Raw genomic sequence first — 24,796 nt, 5'->3', positions numbered from 1 at the left:
GCTGCGTGAGAACGAACAAAAGGGTGTCTACGTATTTGAATGAGCCTAGCCCTACATGAAGTTAAGGCATATTATAGGCTCATATATAAGTGTCTCTGCTAGAATACAAACAATTTATGGTCATGGAATTTTTTGCTGTTTTCCTTTTTGCTTGTTTGCCATTTCAGATAGGCTACATTTATACATTTTGTCAAGATTAATCTGATTACCCTTTTCAATATAATAAGTCAGAGGGTGAAAATGTATTACAGTGTTGGAAAAAGTGTGCAATAAAGTTTCATTTAATATAAAATATTTTATTGAGGAAGCATCCTTGTATCTGCTAGAACATACAAAATCGTAGACAATTGTAAAATCACAATCTCAGGTCATAAACAAGGCATCATATCTCAAGCAACAATAACAACATTGCTGACTAACAACTTTCTCAGTGTAATCACTTGCATTTAAGCAGACATAGCCTATGGCCCGTGCAGGTGCTTAATTGCAACTGCAAATTCAGCAACAGAGTTAACAACAAGTTAACAACAAATTCTGGAACTTATAGAAAAGGGTGAACTGTTTAACACGAGTTTAACACAATGATATTGCTGCAATAAAAACATTTAACTAAATTACAATCTGTACCAAACCAAGACTGGCTTAACTTGTGTTGATGATACTAGAGGGGTTGAGTATTGTACAATTCTGCAACCCCTCCAGGAGGTATTTAAGAATAATGGCTATATCCCACATACACTCCAAGATTGAAGCAAATGTAGAAACATGGATTTTCATACAATTCCTCTGAAACAACTCACACCTCAAGACCTGAAACAGGACAAACAAAATACATCAGACCTGCTTAAGATCACCTGATCACCTGTCCTGACTGATCTTTTACATAAAAAAAGAAAACAATCCAAGAGTATGGATATAACCGTTCAGTGTGCCAACACCATAACATTTCTGTAATAATAATAACAAAAAATATGTATAGTGAGAAATGTCAAACATTTGCAAGCAGATAGAAAAGTAAATGGTCATTCTCATATAAAAGCTTCTACAATAAAATAACCCTTCCCGCAGAAAGTATTTCAAATGATATATTACTATAACTTCATTTTAAAACAGTCGTAGCACACAGCTAACAATGCTATGCACCTTGCCATAAATTTGAAAACACCTTCAGACACGATTATATCTGGCCATTGGTATGCACCGCTCAATGGTGATGCTTGATGAAAAAACGTGGAATGATTCTTTTGAGGATGTTTACAGACAACTTTTCAGCCTTTGGCTGATCCAGTGGACATTTGTGCAACGTAACGCTCACTGTTCAACCTCTCAATAAATGATAACAAAACAGAAAATTGTGCAAAATGACATTTCAGCCAGTTGAAATAAATTGTCAGTGAATTATTAGTTTTTGATCATCGATTGCACATACTGGGCTTTCACAATCACTGTCTTTAGAGGGAGGTACACACCACAAGGCACTTTTTCCACTTCATTTTCATTACAGAATAATTAAGGTGCCATTTTAAAACTACGCCTCAAAAATTGCCCCTACCCTCAACAACTCCTGAACATTTTGAACAGGAAAACGGAACAATGAACTCAATGCACACAGTGTCTTTAGATATCTTGTGGAACACAGAAGACCGAGCCCACACTTTCTCACTGCAAGCAGTCAAGTGAAACAGATATATATATCTGACACATACTGTATATGTCTCACTCTTACTTTGTAAGAGGATTACAACTAAAACTCAAAGATGGGGCCGAGGGAGCCATCTCGCTTTCTGTGTGTGTGTGTGTGTGTGTGTGTGTGTGTGTGTGTGTGTGTGTGTGTGTGTAGAGAGAGAGATGGGGGACGGTGGTCTTGAAGAAGAGATCCTCTGTGGCTTTTTCAGTTATCTTGAGAGTGACTCAGCTTCCCATCCTCTGCCTCAATCATAGCGCGCAGGCGAGAGTTCTCATTTGCAAGTAAGTTAGAGGGGGTATCGAACTCCAGAATCTGCCACAGGGAAAAGGAGAACAAAACATAAGATGACTCAGATCAAGAGAAGTTAGAGCTAAATTTAGAGCCAAAAGCAGAGAGAAAAATACTCCTTTTACAATTGTGCAAGAAAAGGCTTACCTGTCCCTGGTCTAGCACCATAATTCTATTGCACCCCAGCACAGTGTTCAGACGGTGGGCTATGACTAAGGTGGTGCAGCCCTTGAAAGAGTGACGGATGGTCTCCTGAAGCAAACGGTCCGTCTCGGAGTCGATGGCTGCTGTCGCCTCATCCAGCAGCAAGATCTGAAAGAATGTCCAGTTTTAAAAGTCACTTACACAGTACAGAGTACAGTACACTTACACAGTATACAGTACAGCATCACCTTCCTGAGAGTGAGAACCACAATAAATTGATTGAGGTGTGAAAAAATATAAAAGGAATTTTCAAACAATAAGACGAAGTTTTGGTCATCTCTGAACACGGACCCTATTTTCCAGTCGTGTTACTCAACTACAGTATGATATGATAAGAGTCTTTATTTGCAGCCATGTGGTGGCAATGTTTAGCCATTTTGTATATGTTGCAGTGCAACATCCACTTATGCGAGCAGGCAGAGAATAGATATGCACGTCTTACTCAAATAAGACTACTTGAACAATAGAAAGAACAATTACTACTTAAAAAAATGTGTCATTTTTAAGCATGGACATGGACTCTTATTCATTGCAACTAGCAGTGTAAAGTTGGAAAGCTTTCAAAAAGATACATCTGTAATCTCTATACAACAGCAACACCTTCCACATCAGTTATTACTAAACACATGGACGCACATCGTAACAGCATCGTAAAAGGCAGATGGTGGAAATGAGGAAATCCCAATGGAGCTGTACCTTGCTGTGTCTGAGAAGTGCTCTGGCCACACACAGCAACTGTCTCTCCCCCACCGAGAAGTTCTCCCCGTTCTCAGTCACCTCCGAGTGCAGCGAGAGAGGCAGCAGGCTCACCTAGACAGAGGGCGCAAGAGGAAGAGCAGAGCAATCAGGCATTCTGAAATGATCTGGCCAAACGCAAGGTTTGTGTATTGCACAACAGCCCTGCAGTTGCTGCAGGGCTGTTGTTTATTCGCCGTCCTTTCTCAAGCAAAGTGATTTGAGTAACACGCCTGTTGGCTTGACACTAATTATTCTTGTTTACCATGTCCTTGATGTGCGTCTTCTCCAGCGCGTCCCAGACCTGCTCGTCCGTGTACTGACCCCACGGGTCCAAGTTGGACCTGTCGACAGAGAGAGATCAACAGTCCGTTGATTATCGGACAGCCCTTCATTTACGAAGCGAATGGCCAAGTGTACCAAGTGACGTAGAGCGTACCTGACAGTGCCGATGAAGAGCACAGGCTCTTGGGGGATGACTGACAGCTTGCTCCTCAGATCCTCCAGGCCGATGTGAGCGATGTTGACGCCGTCAATGAAGATGGAGCCGCCACTCAGCTCTGTCAGCCTAAACAGGGCGACTCCCAGGGAGGACTTCCCTGTGGAGAGGCAAACAGATGGGCCGTGTAAGTGATTTACCACTGAGCTGTTTTTTTTTGGGGGGGGGGGGGTTTACACCTCAGGCACTTTATTTGGCCACAGGAGAGCACATAACAAACAGATAAAAAGTACAATAAATATAAACAAAAGAGATTCAATGGAAGTCTTCATGCCTGAGCCAGTGCGACCGACTATTCCAACGGTTTCCTCCGGAAGGACTCGGAACGAGAGCTTCTTTAGGACCAGCGGCAGGTCATCACGGTAACGCATCTCCACGTCCTGGAAATGGACACCTCCCTGTTCAGGCCAGTTGGAGTTGGGAGGGGATTTGTCAGCAATCTGACGGGGGGCTTCTGACTCCAGGTTCTGAGGGTAATAGAGGGAGGGAGACGAGGAGAGAGAGAGAGAGAAAGAGAGAGAGAGAGAGAGAGAGAGAGAGAGAGAGAGAGAGAGAGAGAGAGAGAGAGAGAGAGAGAGAGAAGAATATAAACAGAATATCAGGTCAGAGTGAATGGAAGTGTTTAATCACACCAGACATTACGGCTGGCTGAACAATTATGACAGTCGGACATTAATCCCAGAGACAACGTTATTACAATTAGCAATTCTAATGACTTGAATCAAAAATAAATAGGCCTACCAATTTAGCGTTCCCTACTTCAATAATGCCATTCTAAATGTGGAGTCAAATACAAATACAGCTGACAAACTATTCTGAAATTATTTTTTTGTTGTTAGTAAGTATACATAAATCATCATAAGTGTTTCATAATTTATGTTGACATTTAGTTAGATGAACAAGTGTGTTGTGTTAGAATGTGCTGTGCAATTCATTTCAAACAGTCTGCTCAGTATTATTTTAATCAACGTCAAAGTGGTTAACTTAACATTAATTTCACACTGCAGTGTGGGCTTCCAATGCAGCACACAAGCAACTCAATTCAGTAAATCTTGTTCCTTATTTTAGCTATTATAAACTTGCCATTTTTCTTTTAGGCCCCAACAGAGAGAAAATCACTTGGGATCCGACACCTAACATGTTCAGGACAACTTATATGATTAAATGGCACAGATACTGTAACTATGAGTCACTAGCGCATCAATCTGCTCTTCAATGACTTCCTATGATTGATTCCTGTTCCGACACGTCACTTACGAGGTTAGGCTTGATTAGGTGTACAGCAATAAATATTGTAATTGTGATTGTTTGCAATTAACCGATCAGAGCAGATTATCACAATCTTCATGATCGTCATCATATTATAATCATGTAATACATGATATGACTAACTGTGCCATCACTATACTCCATATAAACTCTAATTCACACACTAACTATTCAGCATCCTTTTCATGTTTCATGTTCAATGTTTATATAGCTATATATAAAAAAAAAGATTGTGAAAGTAACAGTAGAATACTAATCAGTGATGGAGTTTCGAAGACAGACTAGTCATTTTTTTCCCTCTCCGCATATGCTGTGATGCTGCTTTTTTTTTAAATGGATGGCGTTGCATCGCGTGACGCGGCTGCCCGCTGCGTTCCATATGTTCCCCATCGCTCCCCGCCGGAGGGCTCGCCACGCCTGACGTCTCCTCCCTGCCAGCGCGCCGCTGTGCCCTTCGGCCCATGCCGCGCCATGTTTTGATACCCGGCATGCGCCGTGTCAATTGAATAGCGTGAGCTCTGTCCCCGACGCCCCCGAGCCCCCCCCCCCCTCCACTCCACTCTCCCTCCGCATTCGTTCCTGCTGACACATGAGAGGGTCTGTCACCCCTGGTACCTGGCGGCCTTACCTCTATGTAATGATTGATTCGTTCCACTGACGTAAATCTGGCTTCCGTCTCGGCCAGGAGTCTGACGGTGAATTGAAACAGGCCAGTGAGCTGCGTGAATGAGAGGAAGAAAGCCAGTTTGGCTGGTAAATATCTACACACTGATGAGAGACAGTTTCACAGTGCATGTCATCTAAATCAATCTGCTAAGCGAGAGATTTTATCAGCTAAGAGCAAACAACATCTAAAGAATTTTCCCTGGGAACAGGTAGAGGTTTACACCTGCAGTACTTACAGATACATTACGCACATAAGACCATTAGATCACCAGAAGGGTACAGTAGGTCACACAACAATAGTTAGAGGAAGCGTGCTGTGTCGGCCCGTGTGCGTACTGTACCTGCACGGCGTAGGCGATGGCGAGGCCGGCGTACGCCGGGGGGATCTGGTGCTGCATGAAGACGATGAGGAGCGCCGTGAGGGTGATGAGCGAGATGCTGATCAGGTCCAGGCGCACGGCCAGCCAGCGCATCGCACAGCTGAACAGGAAGTGGGGGGCCTGGTTGGCGTCCAGTAACTCTTGATACCTGCAGGGGTCAGAGGTGAGTCAGTCAAGGTCAAGGTGAGACTCTTACAGTACATATAACAATGTCCTTCTGTAAACCCAGCCTGATCTACTGGCGATTTGGATTTCGCTCAGCAGCTCAGGCTGGAAACCTGCACATCTATCTCTCCTGCTTCCTGTCCACATTTGCTGGGTCCAATCATAAACTGGCTTATCCACCAGGCACACTAGGATCATTGGTCTGATTGGTTGAAGGACTATCCAAGCATACAGTCATTTGAACTATGCTCATTGATCACACCTCTTGTGTAGTAGAAATAAAGTGCAGATTCCCCAGACTAATGTTCAATCTTAAACGATTGAGCTTAGTATGGTGATAGCCAGACTAGTCCTACTGTACTTTTCTATCAATACACCATCTTGTTTTGCTATACTAGTAATGATTGAAGAATGCGTTGAGATTTGTTTGAGATGGTGATTAAGGTAAGGTTTACTACAATGATTATAGCTAGTTCACAGCTGAAGGTGATCAGGTTAACAAACATATGATCCAAGTTTGTAGACATAATTACACAAGTAATGTGTATTGTTGGCAAGTATTCAATAAAGCTTATAAATCTTATTTTTCGTCATCCAGGAAGATGCACCTTTATGGTAATTGGGGAAGTTTCAAAAAGGTGCTGATGGATATTATTAGTGGATATATCAAATATGTTGGATTCTCCGCGATGTTGCTTCTAGAATCAGCTAATGAGGTGGTGGTGTTGGGAGTGATAACATATTGTCTAAATCCATGCGTTCTCACCTCTGCAGGAAATCACCACTTCTGCCAAAGGCGTGAATGGTAGACAGACCCTGTACGCTGCTCGTCAGATGAGACGTAAACGGAGACAGTGTGATGTTCTCTAGTCGCTTCAGTTCCCGAATCAGCACCCTGAGACAAGATCATTTGGGTTAATAGTAATATGGTAATATGGCATGAAACATACACTCACACTCATCAAGGAAATGCAAAGAAAAAAGAAACAGACAAAAATTTCTTCAGTGCCGCAGTGTAAAACACATTATCCGCTTTTAAGCAGATTACGTCTGTGCAGACCTCGTGGCTGTCAAGACTGACAGCTTCTTGGCTCGCTGGAGTGGAGCACACAAAAGGGGATCGTGCGACAGTGCGACACGGACGCACACATCCAGGCAGAGCCATTCCTGGAGCCATAACCGCGTCCGCAGCTGATTTATGGGTGCCTTTATGGGCCCCCCCCTGTCACACGTCGGTGCTAAGCTGGCTAGGGGCACCAGACTCGAGAGCGGCAGCGATTGTGAGAGACACAGCCATCTATTGACAAAAGGTGGGGTGATTTCTACTTTTAGATGCAGGATATCAAATGGACGGGGGCCACAAGAACACCAAGTCCACCATGAATCATCCGTTCTCTCATAAAGAAGACAGGGGGCGGGGGTGGATGGCGGGGGCAGTCTAGGAGCAGAGTATAGAGGACACCATGCTCTGTCCTCTGGAAAAGGAAACAAAACAAAATAAAACGAGATGTGATATGCAGAGTCTATTTTCTTAGATTGGCCTCACCTACCTAGAGATTCACAGAGATACTAGTCTGGAACACCATAATTCACTAACTTTTCCATCACACCCAAAAAAAGGTCAGGCCAATCAGTGACCAGAGGGGAGGACTCTCTATAGTTTCGCAATTTAATCTGACTACGGTAAAAGGTAGTAGCAACAGCTGCAAACATCAAAAATGGCAGTCGGATTCAATTTAACTACAGCAAAAGTAGGCCTATATACTGCTACTGCCTACATACTGTTTATTGTCAGTTTGTAAAGTTTAGGCAAGGCAGGAAGTAATGTTAAGAATCCCTCATAAATGTAATTGGTTAGGCTAGACCAATGATTTTAAAGTTAACGTAAAATCTACCATGCTAGTGTTGGAAATGTTTCCCAATCATCAGTAGTCAATCAATAGTCCCCAGGTTTTACCTAGCTTTACTTGCTACAGCTAGCAGCTAATGCAGCCAGACAGCTTATGTGCTGTACTAGAGCCCATTTATGGAGAGCCGGTTCACTCCCTATTAACACCATTGTACCTGCAGTTCCTGTTGCAGTTCCGCTAGGGGCGATCACGAGCAAGTGCAAAACAATGGGGGTCTAGACGGCTAGACGGCTAAATTGGTCTGTTTCACTTGATTGTCATTGAAAAATCAAAGATTGGATTTTAGCTTTTGCAAGCTCAATATGGATTATAGGTAGAAAGTTAAATGAACAATTACTTATGGCCCTTTGGTTTCTCACAGGCTTGGTCGTTGTTGCCCATAACACACTAGCATTCTGCTAATGAAGGACGTCATTGACACGTTTGAAAGGCTTTTTAGAACAATTAAGGCACTCAAAAAATCTAATACTCAGCCTTGTGTATTTTCTTTGACCCCCTTTAGTATGCAATATTCCGATTTCTACACAAAAAAATGATATCCAGAGAAAAGTGGATTTTAGGAGAAACTCCATTCACCTCCATTCATTCTCCACCTGCTTGCGATCGCCCTCTAGTTGCAGTACCATGCGGAAGTATTTAGAGAGTGGCCGTTCTCCCCCTATTAGACATTCTCTGGCTGTACTCTGTGGGCGGGCGCATATACAGTATGGGAGCTCACGGACATGCCCCCAGAGTGTAGGGCTGTACCAGCAACTCGAGCTAGGTAAAACTGACTGATTTCGTCTTGGTGACCTTGAGAAATGGAGATGTATTTTTCCTTTAATCCATGAGTTGAGGTAGAATTAAACACACACATTACTGAAAAGATGAAAAAGACAGACTCCACTGTATAAATTACAGACATCTTTGTCATCCAGTCTGGCTTCCTTAGAATGAGCTCAAGGTGGAGATTATGTCAGAGTCACATCAAAAAAAGGAGAAACAGAATTAATTTAGTTCTACTGATTAGACGCCATACAAGCCACTGAATTTCCTGAGAAACAAAACAACAAAGCGAGTCTTTCTCAAGAGTCTGTCAAGATTAAAAGAGACACTCACACATTTGCTTCCATTCATGTTCAATGTCACCAAGAAATTCATCACTTACCTGCTTTCATAATGGCACAGTGAAGTCAAGCGACAGCACATCTTAACTAGACAACTCACACTAGAAAATTACTTTTTTAAGAGGCCCGATTCTCACCTCGACATGCGGTTGATGAGGAAGAGGAAGGTACCGAGAGGCAGGATGGACACCAGGAACCAGGGGAACACCACGCTGACCATGCCCATGCAGAACAGCACCATGGACAGATTCTGGAGCATCATCTCTGCCTGCATGGTCAGCCGGACGTCCACTTAAAGGAGACAAGACAGAGGAAGACACACACGGTCAGACCAGGCCTCCTTGTCTATGTAATCTAATGTCTCGAGCCTAGACGTGATTGCATGTGATGTGCTACATCTCTCCTAGGGCCAGGAACCCAAATAAAGTCAAACCACTCCCAAGTCTGGAGCTCAGCCCCTAGAGGTCCTGGGGAATGGACTGAGAGATTCAATTTTCCATCTGCAACCCGGCACAAGTGCTTTGCTGTTCTGTGTGTTAATGGAAAAATAGAGTGACCTTTAGCCCCAAGGCCTCACCTTCGTCCATGTCCTTTGAGAATCGGTTCAGGATCCGCCCCAGTGGCGTCGTGTCGAAGAACCGCATGGGGCTGAGAAGCAGCTTCTGGAACAGCTTGTCGTGGAGAGTCGAGGCAGCTTTAACGGTGCACTGCCAGATAAAAACAAACAAGATGCAATGAGGGAAACGGCACATGTAAACAGATTAGCGGTAATAAACACGAGATGAACAAATAACATGGGACATTGGGTTAGGACTGGGCTGGAGGAGGCCTGGTTAACCTATTCTGGGAACACGCTGGCCTGCTTCTCAGCAAAACCCATAAAGCAAACAAAAATGTCCATGCAATGCAAACACAGGCATTCACGGCGATCGCAGCGCGCAGCTATGTACACACTCCATAACACATGGGCCACATTGTCAGCACTTGAAAGTGAGCCGGTTGTCCATGACTATCTCAATCTGTTGTGAAATGGGAGCACATTTGTTCAGTGATCGACAGCCATGTCCTAAAATTCTCACGCATGGGCGACGATCTCACACGGGGCCCACAAAACGGCCCGCGGCTGCAACCCCTGAGTGCGCAGGCCCCACAATGAAAAGCCACATCGCACTTGGACAAAACGGCTTAAGGCACAAGGACAAATTAATTTCGCTAATGAATATTGAACGCCTACCCTCCTTTAAACTTTTCTAATCTCACCTCCGGGTAACAAAAAGGAGCGAGAGAGAGGGGGAAAAAAAATAAGAAAGGGAAAAGATTAGCCATCACTGAAAAATTAACGAATACAAGTGGCACACAATTACGAAGGGACCTTAGCCCCCTTTAGGACTCAGTCAGGCCTACTTAATGGAGAGGAAAGGACAGTCAGCCACCCAAAGGGACACGCATAGAGAAGCTCTAAGCCATGTGTCACAGCAACGACCAGATAAATGGATTTAGCCCACAGGCACTTTCAATTACGGCCCCGCAGATCCAAAGAGGGAGGCCTCGCTGAAAGGATAGCCTATTAAAAGGAGCCGTGGAGGCAGAACAATGGCGGTAACATCGAGACGAGCGGAGGAGATTATGTCCGGCCCTTCCTGTGAGGGCGGCGTTTATTGTGCCGTAAAGGAAGGAGGGTTGAGCCAACTCTACCCTTCGTACACAGATATGGAGGGAAGACATGCTACATCTTCACGATGGTTAAAAATGATCTCAGACTGCGAACTGTACCAACCCCATTCTGAGCTGAATGTCATTAGTTTTCAATGATGAAGGTCTGACCAGCCCGAAATGTTAGCTCATCAATAAATTGGTTGATCCGTTAAATTTGCAGTGTTGCACTGTTCTTTTTCCTTACTCTAAAGTAAAGTTGTACTTTGTGAAAAAGCTGCACATGCAATATAACAAGGTGTGCAGACTCCCATCTATCCTTTGTGATTAGTTTTCAAACACACACACACACACACACACACACACACACACACACACACACACACACACACACACACACACACACACAGACACACAAAACAGGCTGTACAACTAAAACTATAATGTAACACAGTCAGGACCAGCGCAGGACATTACCTTGACAAACGCAAAGCCTCTCAGGGTCTTCAAAAGGACAGCAACTCCCATGGACAGCACATAGATTCTGGAGTAGTAATGCATGTGAGGGTTGAGCCGCATGCTGTCACTGGCAATGGTCTCATTTCCCTCTAATAAGATTGCATCCTGTAGGCACAGACAATGGAAGACACTTGAAATCGAGTGAGGGACCTACGAGTTCCTCTCCAATGAGGAGGACAGATTACAACCGTGAGCGACTATGGAGTCATTACTGTTTGTGTTGAAGAAGGATGGCTTAGCGCGCGCACAGCTAACAGCTCTGCAGCACATTTGTTTCTCCCCTCCCCCCCCCCCCTCACTGCGCAGTGCCACGCTTCGGAATCTCAGCTTTACATCATGGCGGAATCACCCGTCTCGTTTTTTCGAATTACATTCACTCAGACTGACACTCGGAGCGGTAAGTGTTTTTCGAGACGAGCGCTCGCTCGCCGGCCCGGCCGGCTGTGTAAAGTGACGTCCAGCGTTAGTGAGTAGCGGACGGCCCAGAGGGACACCTTACCCCGCTGCCCTGCCTGATCCAGTGGCTCAGCCACCAGTTGCTGAACGCGATGCTGCCGGTGGTGCCGACGAAGAGGAGGAGGTTGAGGACGAAGGCCAGCGGTCCGCCGGCGGCCTTGATGTAGGCGGCGTAGACGGCTCCGGACACGGCGCCAGAGCCCTTCTCCTCCGCCTGCATCAGTTGATCTGCGCCCATTCAGTCAACGAGTGGGCCAACGGCAGAGGTGACGACATCGAGAGGGAAGAGGAGGATGGAAGCAAGAGGATGAAGATGGGGGATGGGTGACAGGGAGAAGAGACATGACAGTGAGAATGTGGTCAAAGGAGGACAAAGAGAATAGAGAGGACTTCACCTCATTAACCTGATGCACGTGCAAACACACAAACAAACGCCGCCTTGAGCGATTACCTCCGGTTTTTGGCTTGCCTGGAGCCTGTACTGCCTTTGGTGCTGGTGAGGAGATCTTGACCTCCTCACTTTTGCTGTTCTGCTTGTTTTTCAGGTTCTGGCGTACCAAGTTCTGCCAGAGAGGAAGCAGGAACAACAACCATCAAGCCATTACAACGCACACTGACGCTGGTCTTTGAGAGAGTAGAGACAGTCCATCACTGACACTTAGATCATTAGCTGGGGAGACAGGGAGACAAAGAGAGAACTAAATGTGTTTTCCTGATAGAAACCCAACTGCCCTCACCTCCTGCTGGACGCTGTTGAAGAGGCTGGCGTAATCTCGCTCCCTGGCCATCAGCTGGGCATGGGTGCCATGTTCCGCTATCTGCCCGTCCTTCATGAGGATCACATCATCGCACTCTGCCAGGTACTGCCAAAACAACAACCCAACATTTTTAGATAACGTTAAGTTAACCTCTCAGCAATGTGTCAAAGGTGGTGCCTTAGGCGATGTTGGGTAAGGTCACTTCTGTTGACGGTCAAGCAAAACAGAGAGCTAGAGCTAGCTCATTACTCTCTCCCCCTCCCTCCCGTGCAATTGAAAGTCTTCTAAACACGCATCTCGTCGGTGACTGGCTGGAACAGTTAGTTTGCTATGTTCATATGGTCCAGGCTGGACCAGGTTGTTTTGGTTGCCGTTTTTTGTAGCCTGAACTGTCCACAGAGGGCGCATTATTATTGAACTGTCCACAGAGGGCACGTTATTATTGAACTGTCCACAGAGGGCACGCTATTATTGGTTTTTTTTTTACAGTTTGTTTAGGCACAGGCATCCAGTGGATGGTGAGGTAATGCTTTGCTGTATGTGATTAGCTTAGAAATGGCGTAGCATCGCGTAGAGCACCTTTATCACCGGGCCATCGGTACTAAAACCCACTACTGATGCACTCCTCCATCTCAAGCTCCAATTAATCAAATGACTGCAATGCAGACTTTCAAATGATTAGAAACAAAACAAAAACGGCACCCCGTTCATCATGATTACTGCAGCGTGTATGTGTGTGTGTGTGTGTGTGTGTGTGTGTGTGTGTGTGTGCTTGTGCGTGCACGCGCGCGTCTGTGTGTGTGTGCCCTCACCTGCAGCTGGTGGGTGATGAAGAGGATGGTCTTGCTGCTGGCGGCCCCACGGATGGCGCTGTGGAAGAGGCAGGAGCCCACGCGGGCGTCCAGGGCGCTCAGCGGGTCGTCCAGGAGGAGGACGGGTCGCTCGCTGTAGAGCGCACGCGCCATGCTCACCCTCTGGCGCTGACCACCGCTCAGGTTGGCACCGCGTTCGCCAATCTGCAGGAGGAAAATAAAAAAAGTATTTAATCAATAATCATCTCTCTTGATGCCTTTTCTCAATTTCACAGGGACGTGTGCTTTAAATGCCTCCCAGCAAAGACAGTCACATTGACAGAAAACGTAATGAACTCATGAGCGAGAGTAATACATATATAAATCAAAGTATACAACACTACACCATTGCATTTTTGTGTTAAAGCTTGTACTGAGTTTCCTATTAAGGCACAGAGAAAAACAGTATCACAGAAGGAGCTGAAAAATGAGTTTTGTGTGCGCCTTGTCGTTTGGCTCAGCTGAATTAATGTGAGGGACAATATTGAGTTAATACTGAGCTGGAACTTGAGCTGAGCTACAATGTAAATTAACCATGAAATTACAGTTGCGGGCACAGCAACGTGCTCACAAACAAGGTAGAGATTCTGGGCAAGTTTAACCACACATACAGCAAGGTTGTTTACAATCCCAAACACATTGTGGAGCAAGGCAATGCTAATGGTGTCTGTGACAGGCTATTCCTTACTTACCTCAGTCATGTCCCCATAGGGAAGCTCAGCCAGATCTGGGAGTAGGCAGCAAGACTCCAGAACAGCCTGGTATCTGATAAGAGGGAACAATCACAGCACAATGTGCTCTTTCATTACAATGTCATTTGTTTTGAATCATACAAATAACAAACGCACTTCACATATACAATCACATTGTCCTCTTTTGACACTATTATGTTTGTTTCATATCAAAGACTTAACACGCCCAATACATACAATGACCTTTAGTGGCCCATTCGTGTTTCTACTCACTTTTCTTCATTGTACTCATTTCCAAATAAGATGTTCTCCCTCAGGGAATTATTCAGGATCCAAGCTTGCTGAGACACATAGGCATAGCCCCCATTGACAGCCACAGAGCCTTCCAGCAAGGTCATCTAACAGGGAGAAAGACACAGAGAGGGAGAGAGAGAGAGAGAGAGAGAGAGAGAGAGAGAGAGAGAGAGAGAGAGAGAGAGAGAGAGAGGTGGTGAGTTTCAAAATGGCCAGAGTGATTGACAAAACATGCTTTCATATGGCCAGGTAATCTTGGACTAGTACAGGTTCCTCACCTGCCCCAGAAGAGCAGACAGAAGTGAGCTCTTCCCACTCCCCACACCTCCGCAGATTCCCACCAGTGAGCCCTGTTGATAACAAACAAACAAACAAACAAACAAATAAACAATAGGTGAATTAATGCATGTAGTTTATTGAATGCCTATCCAACAATCAATGTTGCCCAAAAGGCTACAGTGGCACCACAACACGATCCGATAACTTACATCTATTCTGAGTTTGACACAGAACATAGCGTCAACCTGAACTGTACTATTTCTGTAGCTGCACCTGTCCCAATGAAGCTTTGCCCTACACCAGAGGCCTCGGGGAGGGTATCGGGGTGAGAGGTCATAGAGGCCCCAAAAGCTCATTCATACCTTCTTGACGCGCAGGTCGATGCGGTGCAGGGTCTTGAGCAGCGGCGGCCGCATGCTCTGGGTGGAGGAGATGGTGCTCTGCGGGCTCTCCTGCTCCATGTGGCTGAGGAGGTGGTCCTCGTTGGGGTTCTCGCCGTCGCCCCCGACCCCGCCGCCACCGCCGCCGCCGCTCCCTCCCTTGGTCTTCCCGTCGTCCGTGCTGATGAAGAGGCTCAGCTTCTCCCGCCGCAGCAGGCGCTTGATGCCGCCGCCGCCGCCGCGAGGCTGAGGCTTCTTGGCCGAGGGCGGACGGGCGATCTCCCACGCCAGGGTGGCGTCGCGGAACTCCACCACGTTCTCAGGGTCCTCCACTTTAGGAGATATCCGCTCTCTCTCCTCCATCAGGAAAAGTCTCTGTGGGTGGATGTTACATGGTGGTTCAGAATATACAGCAATTGTATCAATCTGTAACAAGCTACAATATATGGAGTCCCACAGCTTTATTGTACCATCCTACAGGTGTTAAGCTGGAGAGCATTTAGACACTAGAAGGTGGAGGCAATCACCACCATATTCAGCTTATTGAGCCAACACTGCACCAACAAACTTCCGCTAGCACACTGCTCTTTCCACAGACATCTCGTCAGAGATTGACCCACTTTTTTTCCGACAAACTCAAAAAGTCACCTGGAATCGTTTGGCGGCCACTGACCCCTCGGACAAGGAGCGGACGGCCAGCGGGGTGACTTTGAGAGCGAATGTCATCGAGTTGAACACGGCCACCACCGTGAAGGCCTGCGGAGGTGAACGACAGGGTGGACAGCGATTAATCATCAGGTCTGAATTTAGGCTGCTGAGGTCAGGTTGCACGTGACTAAAAAAACCAACATATCAAATCAACAGCGTGTTGGCCTACTAACTCAGTTCCCAGACCACAGACTTGGCCTGTGTTTGCTGTCCTTGGCCTTAATATAACACGATAACAGATAGTGAATGCGTACATGAGTGCATGTGTGTGTGTGTGCGTGTGTGTGTGTGTGTGTGTGTGTACACACTGTATGTGAGTGGGTGCTTGTGTACTTTGGAAACAGGGTTAAACACCACTTGTCACCATAACAGTGGGGCCGTGTTTGCCGTACCTGGGCTGCGGTGAGGTCATATCCAAGGGCCATGTGAAGGGTGAACGTACACACGCTCGCAATCACCACAACAATGGGAGCGACTCCTACGGTCAAGCTCTGGACGTAATTAGCCCGCTCCAGCGTTTTTCTCTCCTCTGACCGCACCTCTGAACGGAGGCAACAGGAAGGCCACAGAGAAAAAGAAAGAGAGAGAGAGAGAGAGACAGAAATAAAATAAAAAGCAAAAGCATTAAAAAATAACAAAAAGAAAACAGTTTCTATTATTCACGCACAGGAGTTGTTTTTTTTGTTGAAGATCCATCCACAGCCCATTACGCTCACAACAAACTCGAGCCTGTGGAGGGTTTGGGACAAAAATAGTTTGGGGATCGCTTTCCTCGCACACCATATACGGTAGGCAGCTGACAGATATGGCGAATCGCTGGCAGACGTCCAGGACCCCATTTCTGCCCTCTCCGTGCCCCCTGTGTTTGTGTCTTCTGAGTGTGTGAGAGCGTACCGATTCACCCTGCAGCGTTTCCTCAGTCCTACTTTCACTCCGAGCCAAAACAGTGCTCCCCTGACTACAGAATGTGCAGACAATAAAGTGCGATAGGGTGGGGCACGCTTTGAAACACACATATTTTCTCAAAAAAAAAAAAACTCCTCACTGGAACATCATGTACACACACTCACGAAGCAGAATGCAGTTGTTTACATTTGGTGTCTCACTGACAGAATCTTCTGCATAATTGAGCACTGAAATAAACTGGGGCAAAAGAATGTTGACACGGGGGAAAAACAGGTCCTCCCCCCACTAACAGTTCGATTAAAATAACCGGGCGGTGCCCTAACTGGCGGATAATGGATTTCTGAGATAGGCAATTAGCTTCATGATTAGAAGTGCAAAATTATCCTTATCCGCAACGTATGCGGCCCACCTCGTGCGGAAATTCTTTCATCTGACGCTCCGCTAAGTGGAACAGCCCTCCATGGGCATTAGGTATCAAAGAGCTTTAAACGGCATTTGGAACATTAACCCTTGTGCGGGTGCGAGAGATTAAAGGGGGTTTGGGGGGTGGGTGGGGGGGTGTTGCGGTGGAAGGCCTGAGAGAAGGGAACACGCGCCAGCAGTCAAGACAACAGCCAGGAGACAGCGGAGCCGATTAGTCAGTCAAACAAGAAAACCAGGACAAGCTGCTCCACTTCCCCTTTCCTGAACGAGCTCTAGAAGCCAGCACAGGATGGGGAGGGGAGGGAAGGGGAGGGGAGCTTCATCTGACTGCTTTAAACAGCCCGCGTGGAGTCACTCACTTTGAACGTTGCTGGCGAAGGCCGACTCCCAGCAGTACATCTTGATGAATTTGATGCAGCCCAGGATCTCGTTCATGAGTCGGACTCGTCGGTCAGTGATCGTCACACACTTTTTCCGGAAATACGCAGTCAGCCTTGATGCAAGCATCTACGAAAAAACACAATGTGGACATGTTTCCCATCAACGGCTTTACTCTGTTTATTCCGTACTGAGTCACTTAGCAATGACACACAGAATTTCTTCAGACTTTCTTCATCTAATATGAGTTAACTATGAGTCATGAGCTGAATGGGAACACCAGCTGGCTAGATACCAACCATAGTGGGGTAGAAGATGATGAAGACGGCGGAGCCGACGAGTGCAGTGGGTCCTAAGAAGTAGGCCGAGTAGGACAGACCCAGGACGCCGATGAGTGGCCCGCCTGCCAGCAGACAGCCCACGGAGACGGCCTCGTAAATGCGCTGGCCATCGCTCGAGCAAATATTCACCAGCTACAGGGAGAAGAGGTTAAGCGTTCAATAGACTTGTCATTCATGACCCTTTGTGTGACAATGTGACGTCACGTCACTGGAATGGCGAAACTATTTACTCTCTCGCATGGTGGTCGCGACACTAGTTGCAACAGAGATAGCCGTTTCACAACAACTGTTGCTGTTGTAAAAAGGCTACCTCTACCTAGAAGAAATGTAAACCGTTCTCTGACAGCAGTAGCTATTAAATTAGCCTCTGTGGTGATACTTCAGACTTCGGTTGCTGCTCTTCAAATCTAGGGGACACTACCATCTACATGTAGTTTCCAAGGTGTTGGTTGGCACTGAGAGATGAGTTTGTGTCATTTCCTAAAGTGGAAAGACACTTTCTTTTCAGGTCTTAGCAGATATCCTTTGGTTGAAAATAAATCTCTTCGTCACCTTTTGCTGGATTATTATGCATAATGAAATGCCGGAATGTGGTTTATGCTTGTACGTACACCTGTTCCCTGATATTGGTTTCAAGCTCGTCCTGTTTAGCAACACACAAAAAAAAATCTCCTGTGCAGGAGAGCTGCCTGCACGAGGCAAAACATTTTCGTGTGATAGAGGGATCAACATTAATTTGACGTCACATAGTCGCGTGACCGGTCAGGAACGGCGACTGTAAATAAGCCTTTAGAGGGACAGCTTAGTGAAAAGGGACAATAAAGCCATTATATTTCATTGATGCTTTTGGTTTCAAATAGACTGAGGAAATGCAACAGTCTAGGAAACAAGGAACAATTAGGAAACTGGAAATTCCAGTACATACAGTAGCATTTAGTCTCAACGACCAGACCCGTAGGCCTTTCATATCAACACCATGGCCAAGGTTCAACTGTGGTTCATTTTATGTCCGGGGTTAACCCAGGTTGTCAGACCGCCACATGAGGACAACAACAACAACTCAGCTTGAGGACACACGGCATCTAAACCCTGTAATGATCCTCTCACCTCTCCCATGCTCATGTCCCGAGTGTTGCGCAGGCTGAGGATCTTGCTGAAGGCAAAGGTGAGAGCCGCGCCCCGGAGGCGTGAGGCCGTGCGGTAGTTGAGGGCCCACATGAACGCCAGCGTCCAGGAGCGAATCAGCTCCGTCACAAAGATCCCCGCCACCAGCGACAGGCCGAAGGGCAGCCAACTCTCCGTGCTCTGGGAGTACTCCAGCAGGGCCCGGATCAGGATCGCCTGGGAACGCCACACGCGGCACGGGAAGAAGGGAGAGGGGGTGGTGGGCAGAGAGAAGGAGGGATAGAAGGATGGAGGGAGAGAAATGGTAGAGTTGAGGTGTGAGGACAGAAAAAAACAGATGGAATGGAAGGCAAGAACATTTGAGAGCGAGAGAGAGAGAGAGAGGCGGAGAGAAAGAGAGAGACAAAAGGACTAGGCATGGGCGATCTGAAATGTTATATATTCAGCATGCGGTTATGAGAAACGTGTGATAGGGGCTGTGGTGGTGGGGGGGGGGGGGTGGGGGGGGGGAATGAACGGGGGTATAGTCAGAAAGCACACACAGAGGATCATTGTTCGATAGCAAGCCGACCAGAAAATAAACAACAACAATCAGAGGCTTACGTAAATAAAATCAATTCGAGAGCCAACTCTTTTTTTTTTTCCCCTAAGATGATTTGGGACAGATAAGCATCAATCAATACAAACTAAATCAAGGGGCCCTAGAGGTAGGCAGTGAGGTGAAACAAGTGTGCTATTGTGTAAGAGGTAAATCCACCTAATGCTATTAGTGGAAAGCTGCAAGCGTGTATGACGCCCGTGCATACCTTGGCCTTGATAGAAAGGGAAAGTAAAATGAGCAATGCTGAAGCACTCCAAAACTCCAACAAATGAAAATTCTCTTTGCTGCCAAATGAAAATGAGTTTTTACAAAAAAAATGCCCATTACAATAATAAATCTGCAAGAGCCCTTCCTGGCATTAATTCTGATTTATACTTATTTTGCAGGGATGAAAGGAAGCAAATATGGCAATAAGAAAGAACAATACGCCTCCGGGTTTGGCACAAACCACAATTGGGTGGCTTAAAATTGTTTTCATTACCTAAAGCCATGTGGTGCCTTGCACTTTCTAAACCCAATATTAATTCTAAGTCAGCATGAGACAATACAAGAATCTACTGAATGAAAGCAGAATTTGGCAAAAACTTGCAGAGTCTGCTGATTCAGCAGATTTGCTAGACAAAACTAGTGTGCGTGTGTGTAGGGTGTGCATGCACAGGCGCGCCCGCGTGTCTGTGTATGTGTGTGTGTGTGTGTGTGTGTATAGAAACTTACTGGTCCAATAAAACCTGCTATCATGGTGATGAGCAGGGAGAAGACGGCGACCAGCATGCGCGTCTGACAGAACCTCCAGAAGACGCGCGACAGAGAGGCGCCATCTTTGCCTTTCCTCTTGAGCTCCTCGTGCCACAGCGTCTCTAGCCTGCTCACCACAAACACACCGGAGATGGGAGAAAAAAGGTTGAGACCATGTCATACACCAATGCATGATTCATCTTACAGCAGGGGCGCATGAAAATATGCTTGTCTCAGACGCAACGGTTGTTTAAATCTGTCACATACTGTACATCTGTTGCTGTAATATTTTCACCAAGTAAGGTCATTCATCTTTTTTTCTTGTCTTGTCTTTGTGGATTCAGAGCACTCAAATACAATCAAACCATCTCGTTCAAACATCTGGCAAATAAGGACTTGCAATATTCTGCACAGCCATACATGGACATGCAGGTATTCTGTCCTTAACAACACTGTTTAAGAAGGTTCCATGGGTTACATAACCAATAGTCATAAAAACTGCAAGTGCTTTGCAAAAACATACACACACATACTCACACTCTCAGACACAGAAACACACCCACCCACCCACATACACACACACACACACACACACACACATACACACACACACACACACACACACACACACACACACATACACACATGCCCTCCTAACATACCCCAGCCAAATCTGGCTGAGGGCCAGCCACTTGAGAGTGAGAGATGCTCAGACACTGCAGTGAAAAGTAACACTCTGCTCTTTCGTGGAGAGGGAGGGGGAAGGAGGGAGACACAGAGAGTCAGTGAAAAGGAGAAAAGGAGAAAGATTAGGCAACGGGAAGGTCTCTGTGTGTGTGTGTGTGTGTGTGTGTGTGTGTGTGTGCATTGGCAGGATCTCACAAGTAAAGGCTGAATAAAACACAAACAGTGAGCTATGAGAACCTGATTATGGGAATCACACCTGGAGTTGAAAAAGGAAAAATATTTTTGAAAAGCGAGGAGGTGACGCAACAACAAAAATCACCGGCTCATCGCCGACAGCCCTTCAGTGAGCCGCCTGTGCGTGCATTCATGAGTATCTCACCTCTGCTGGGAAGGGCAAACAGCAGGAGTCACTGTTTAAGTTCATTTAACAGGGCCTTGACGTCCAGCCAGAAGCTCTTTAAATCGACTCCAGTCACAGAGAGGGAACTCCGTGGACTGAATGTACAGGTGAAGCCAATGAGAGGATGCTTAATGACATAACTACTCTATGGGAGCCTGGGCCTAGCCACCTTTCCCTCTCTAATCTCTAATCCCCACTATTAATAACCCCCACGCTCCTAGAACGCTTTGGTCCAAGTCACAAAGAACAGAAGCAGGTGGTGGATGCATGAGGTGACCACCGTGACACAGGGGAATCCCATGTGAACAGCCAAACGTAGTCCTTCAGATAAGCCACAACAAAATCTGCAGCCGCGACCTTGGCCCAGGGCAATGCTTTCAAAGTCTCTGTTTGCATACACTTGGGGAAAAAAAATACTGCGTACAGAAATAACAGAAATGGGTCAGGAATTGGGGTAAGGCTTGTCTGTTGAGTCAGTGACAGCAAGGACCTTGATGAACTTATCAATCATAGGTTCGGGTTGAGGTGGGTGGGAGTATGTGTGTGTGTGTGTGTGTGTGTTGGGGTTGGGAATGGGGGGGTATGTTTATGCTGCATTTACGTCTTACCTTTGATAGTTGACCTCCGAAGCTTCGTGGCAGGACAAGCCCCACACGTCCTCCAAGCTCAGGCTGGACGCTTTGTGGGCTCTGTGGGCCAATGGGGAGAGCCACTGTAGGGTCATGAAGGAAAATAGACCTGCATTGTCCACGGGGTGTTGATGCCTGCGGGAGAGGAAGCAGCAAGAGTCAACTAAGCAGGCGCCTGAGTGCTATGTGAGGAGGGTGGGAAGAGAACACTCTGGCCCTGAGAAAAGTGCGTAGGACTGAGAGGGCTTTGGTTGTCTTGAGCTCCTGCTGGAAGATGAATCATGCATTGGTGTTTGAACAGCAGTTTGCAGGCACTTCACAGAAATCTTGCAGAGTGGCGAAAAAAAAAAAAAAACAGAGAGAGAGAGAGAGAGAAAAAAGTTCAGGGCCGGTTTATCAGCTTGCCATGTCTGTGTCTGGGGGATAAGTAACCTTCCTTATCATGCCATCCTTCTGTATTCTATCCCCCCTCACCCCCCCAAGACCGAGATACGCAAGCACTCACACACTCGCATGTGTAAGGGTCAGCATAAATGGCCCAACATGTGCCAACTGAAAACAGGAACTCACTTGTGCGTGATCCTGAAAGGCTTCAGCATCTGAATACTGTGGCGATATCTGCCTATCCGTTTCATGCCCCGTGTCGCCTCGACCTCTTCCTCCTCCTCATCCTCTGGGTCTGGTAATGATGGGGGGGAGGACATGGACAGGCCCTCCACCCAGCTGGCAACCTCCAGGATATCAGGATGCATGGCTGCCCTCTGGTCAACAAAACAAAACACAAGAAAAATACAAGAAAAACAACAGAATGTGAAATCTTGCTTCAGAGTAAAGTCCTGCACTTGACTCGTTTTAAGTGCACTACAGCCACGGGCCTAGGCCCCGAGGACAAACATAAAGTGCTTAGGCCTATCTATTTAAAGAAGCTCACTGGCAGCTTCAAGGGCCGAGAGACACCGAGAGGTCGGACACATGAGCCGTGTGTACGTCTATAGAGTGTCACTGATCCCTCTTTGGCATAGCCCCATGATAAGGTCAATGTTGTTGTGTACTGCTACAATGGCCCAGCCAGAGATCTACCAAAGGGTTGAAATCCAGAGTAACTTTCCTGATATATATATATATATATATTACACTACTGTTACATGGTGTAGCCCTGGCTGCAAGTAGCAGGGGTGCCACCAATAGAAACAGCCATAAAATAATTAACAGCACTTGTTGATATCCCATGCTATTACCATTTTTTGTTTCAGATGTTTGTCAGCAATGACATGATGCATGCACAATGTGCTAAGATTACAGGGAAGTCATAAAAAGTCAATGAAAGCCACACATTCAGAGGACCACAGTGTTTAAACAGTTTCAAAGCAGTCATTGGTCTGTTTGCCCTATAGTTTGCAGAAAGGCCAACACACTCAGGTTGCAGTGCAAACACAAGCATACACAATTATAACCTAAGCTTCCTCTCGTGGTATAACAAAATCCAAAGAGGAAGCATTAGTTCCCTCAGAGAAAAGAAACAACTGTAGGCTACTTTGTTTACTGTAAGCCTAACTAATGTCACCAGATCTTTGACAGAAAGTAGTGGCCAAAAGACAATATTCCCATATTACCATAACATTTCCACCCCATGTTTAGTCTACTGTAAATATCGTGTCTACCATCTTAGTTTTAAAAAAAGTTATACTTACATATGAAACTATTCACCCTAAATGGATGATCCTTGCTGTTTCACCTGTAACTCGCGAATAAATGTAAACAAACAAGTTTGCTGAGACTGAGGTCCTCATTTAAAATGTGTTCTTCACATCTCCCTCTGATGTACACTTGTCAGCATATTGTCTTCTGTCTTTTGACACGCGTTGATTTACTCCAAAAACAATGCTACACCGGAAAATTAAAGAAAGTAGAGCTTCACGAATTTGGTTGCAAGTGCCAACTTGTGCTACAGTCTCACTGAGACCTAGTCGGTTCAGCTGTTTCACGTTGGCTTTTGCTTACGGAATTCCCATATTCATCTTACGTCATGAGTTCTCAACCAACCACATCGTTGCATGTAACGTCTCCATAGTTACAGCTTTGCTGAAGAGAAAGCTGTAAGCGACACATCGATTCGCCAGACAACGCACAGAAACCCATCCTCCACTTTAGTATCAGGGCAGATGAAGACAAATATAAAGTTATTGAGAGTTGTGAAACAGAGCGATTCGTTCAATAGCCCATGCATATACAGTTGACACTTGAGGATGATACTGTTCTTGCTTGACACAGTGCACGTGCGCGGAGTTCTCTGGCATGTGACTGCACTCTTCCTCCTCCGACTAAATGTACCTTGCAAACACCATGCCATGACACAATGCTGGTAATCTGCCAACAGAAAACCGCTAGATGTTTGTTATCTTTGAAAGTGTCTGAGAGTCTAGTACAAAATGAAATAAGACAGCTCCACCACCCACTTTGAAGTGTGTTTGTTTGGCGTATTTGAGTATAGTCCTACAGTCAGTCACCCAGGATGCTTGTAGGCTGCCCCGTTGGGGATTCAGAATTGCAGAATTAATAGTCGTGTGTTATATTTAGCCAAGAGGCCTATTTTGTTGGGCAAAGACAGGCCTAATAGCCTACGCATTTTGGTCTTATCGTCCGCTGTATTTTTCCATTAAGGCATGCATAGGCTACAATGTTTTCTGTAACCTGGGTGTATGGATGAATGCCATACTTACTACGTTGTGGGACAAAGTCCATCTTGATCAACTACCAAGTGAAGGCGAAATGAATTTTGCTGATATTGATCCAGTCACTTTGTTTAAATAGTTTTCTCGGTTAGCTTTTAAGCAGACTTTGGCTTTTAGTCTCCGGGTAATGTTTTTGTTCACGTCTAGCCTGAGTCACCCTCAAGTTCAACCATGACTGTACTGTACTGACCTCTGTTGGTGTTGAAACTTGGATGACAAGGTCGTCGTGATGAGCTAGGGCTAGGCTTACATTTGTTTTTTCCTTTCCCCCGCGTGCTCAGGTTTTCTACTGAAAATGCTGCTTGCGCTCTGATTTATCTGGTGTCCTGCTGGTCATGTA

At 46.1% G+C, this 24,796-nt stretch overlaps 1 protein-coding gene across 1 annotated transcript; it reads right to left on the bottom strand.

Moving 5' to 3' along the window:
* Positions 1 to 286: 286 nt before the first annotated feature.
* wu:fb13g09 (ATP-binding cassette sub-family C member 5) lies at positions 287 to 23,704 on the bottom strand. Its single transcript, XM_062524425.1, has 29 exons — positions 23,416 to 23,704; positions 22,295 to 22,485; positions 21,704 to 21,859; positions 19,988 to 20,135; positions 18,655 to 18,888; positions 17,506 to 17,679; positions 17,188 to 17,335; positions 15,892 to 16,040; positions 15,440 to 15,547; positions 14,774 to 15,166; positions 14,411 to 14,482; positions 14,112 to 14,236; positions 13,839 to 13,911; positions 13,108 to 13,311; positions 12,275 to 12,400; positions 11,989 to 12,100; positions 11,581 to 11,765; positions 11,040 to 11,186; positions 9,487 to 9,616; positions 9,047 to 9,200; positions 6,660 to 6,788; positions 5,690 to 5,876; positions 5,311 to 5,400; positions 3,688 to 3,880; positions 3,354 to 3,513; positions 3,180 to 3,258; positions 2,876 to 2,989; positions 2,123 to 2,287; positions 287 to 1,999 (listed from the first exon to the last, which is right to left on the bottom strand). Exons 2-29 carry the CDS (start codon positions 22,474 to 22,476, stop codon positions 1,892 to 1,894), a joined length of 4,245 nt encoding a protein of 1,414 aa, XP_062380409.1. The 5' UTR covers positions 22,477 to 22,485; positions 23,416 to 23,704; the 3' UTR covers positions 287 to 1,891.
* Between the last annotated feature and the right edge of the window lie 1,092 nt (positions 23,705 to 24,796).

Source organism: Sardina pilchardus, chromosome 21 (assembly GCF_963854185.1).
Source record: "Sardina pilchardus chromosome 21, fSarPil1.1, whole genome shotgun sequence".
NCBI lineage: Eukaryota > Metazoa > Chordata > Actinopteri > Clupeiformes > Clupeidae > Sardina > Sardina pilchardus.
The sequence above is the reverse complement of the archived record's forward strand: the minus strand, read 5'-3'. Positions and strand labels throughout refer to the sequence as shown.

What these genes read in the sequence shown, in the direction of transcription:
- wu:fb13g09 (XM_062524425.1), bottom strand. Translation starts at nt 22,476, where the DNA reads ATGCATCCTGATATCCTGGAGGTTGCCAGCTGGGTGGAGGGCCTGTCC. An exon ending in GAATCAATCATTACATAGAG is followed by an intron (nt 3,881 to 5,310) that starts GTAAGGCCGCCA and finishes TATTACCCTCAG; the next exon opens with AACCTGGAGTCAGAAGCCCC. An exon ending in AGTCGGTCGCACTGGCTCAG is followed by an intron (nt 3,514 to 3,687) that starts GCATGAAGACTT and finishes GCCTCTCCACAG; the next exon opens with GGAAGTCCTCCCTGGGAGTC.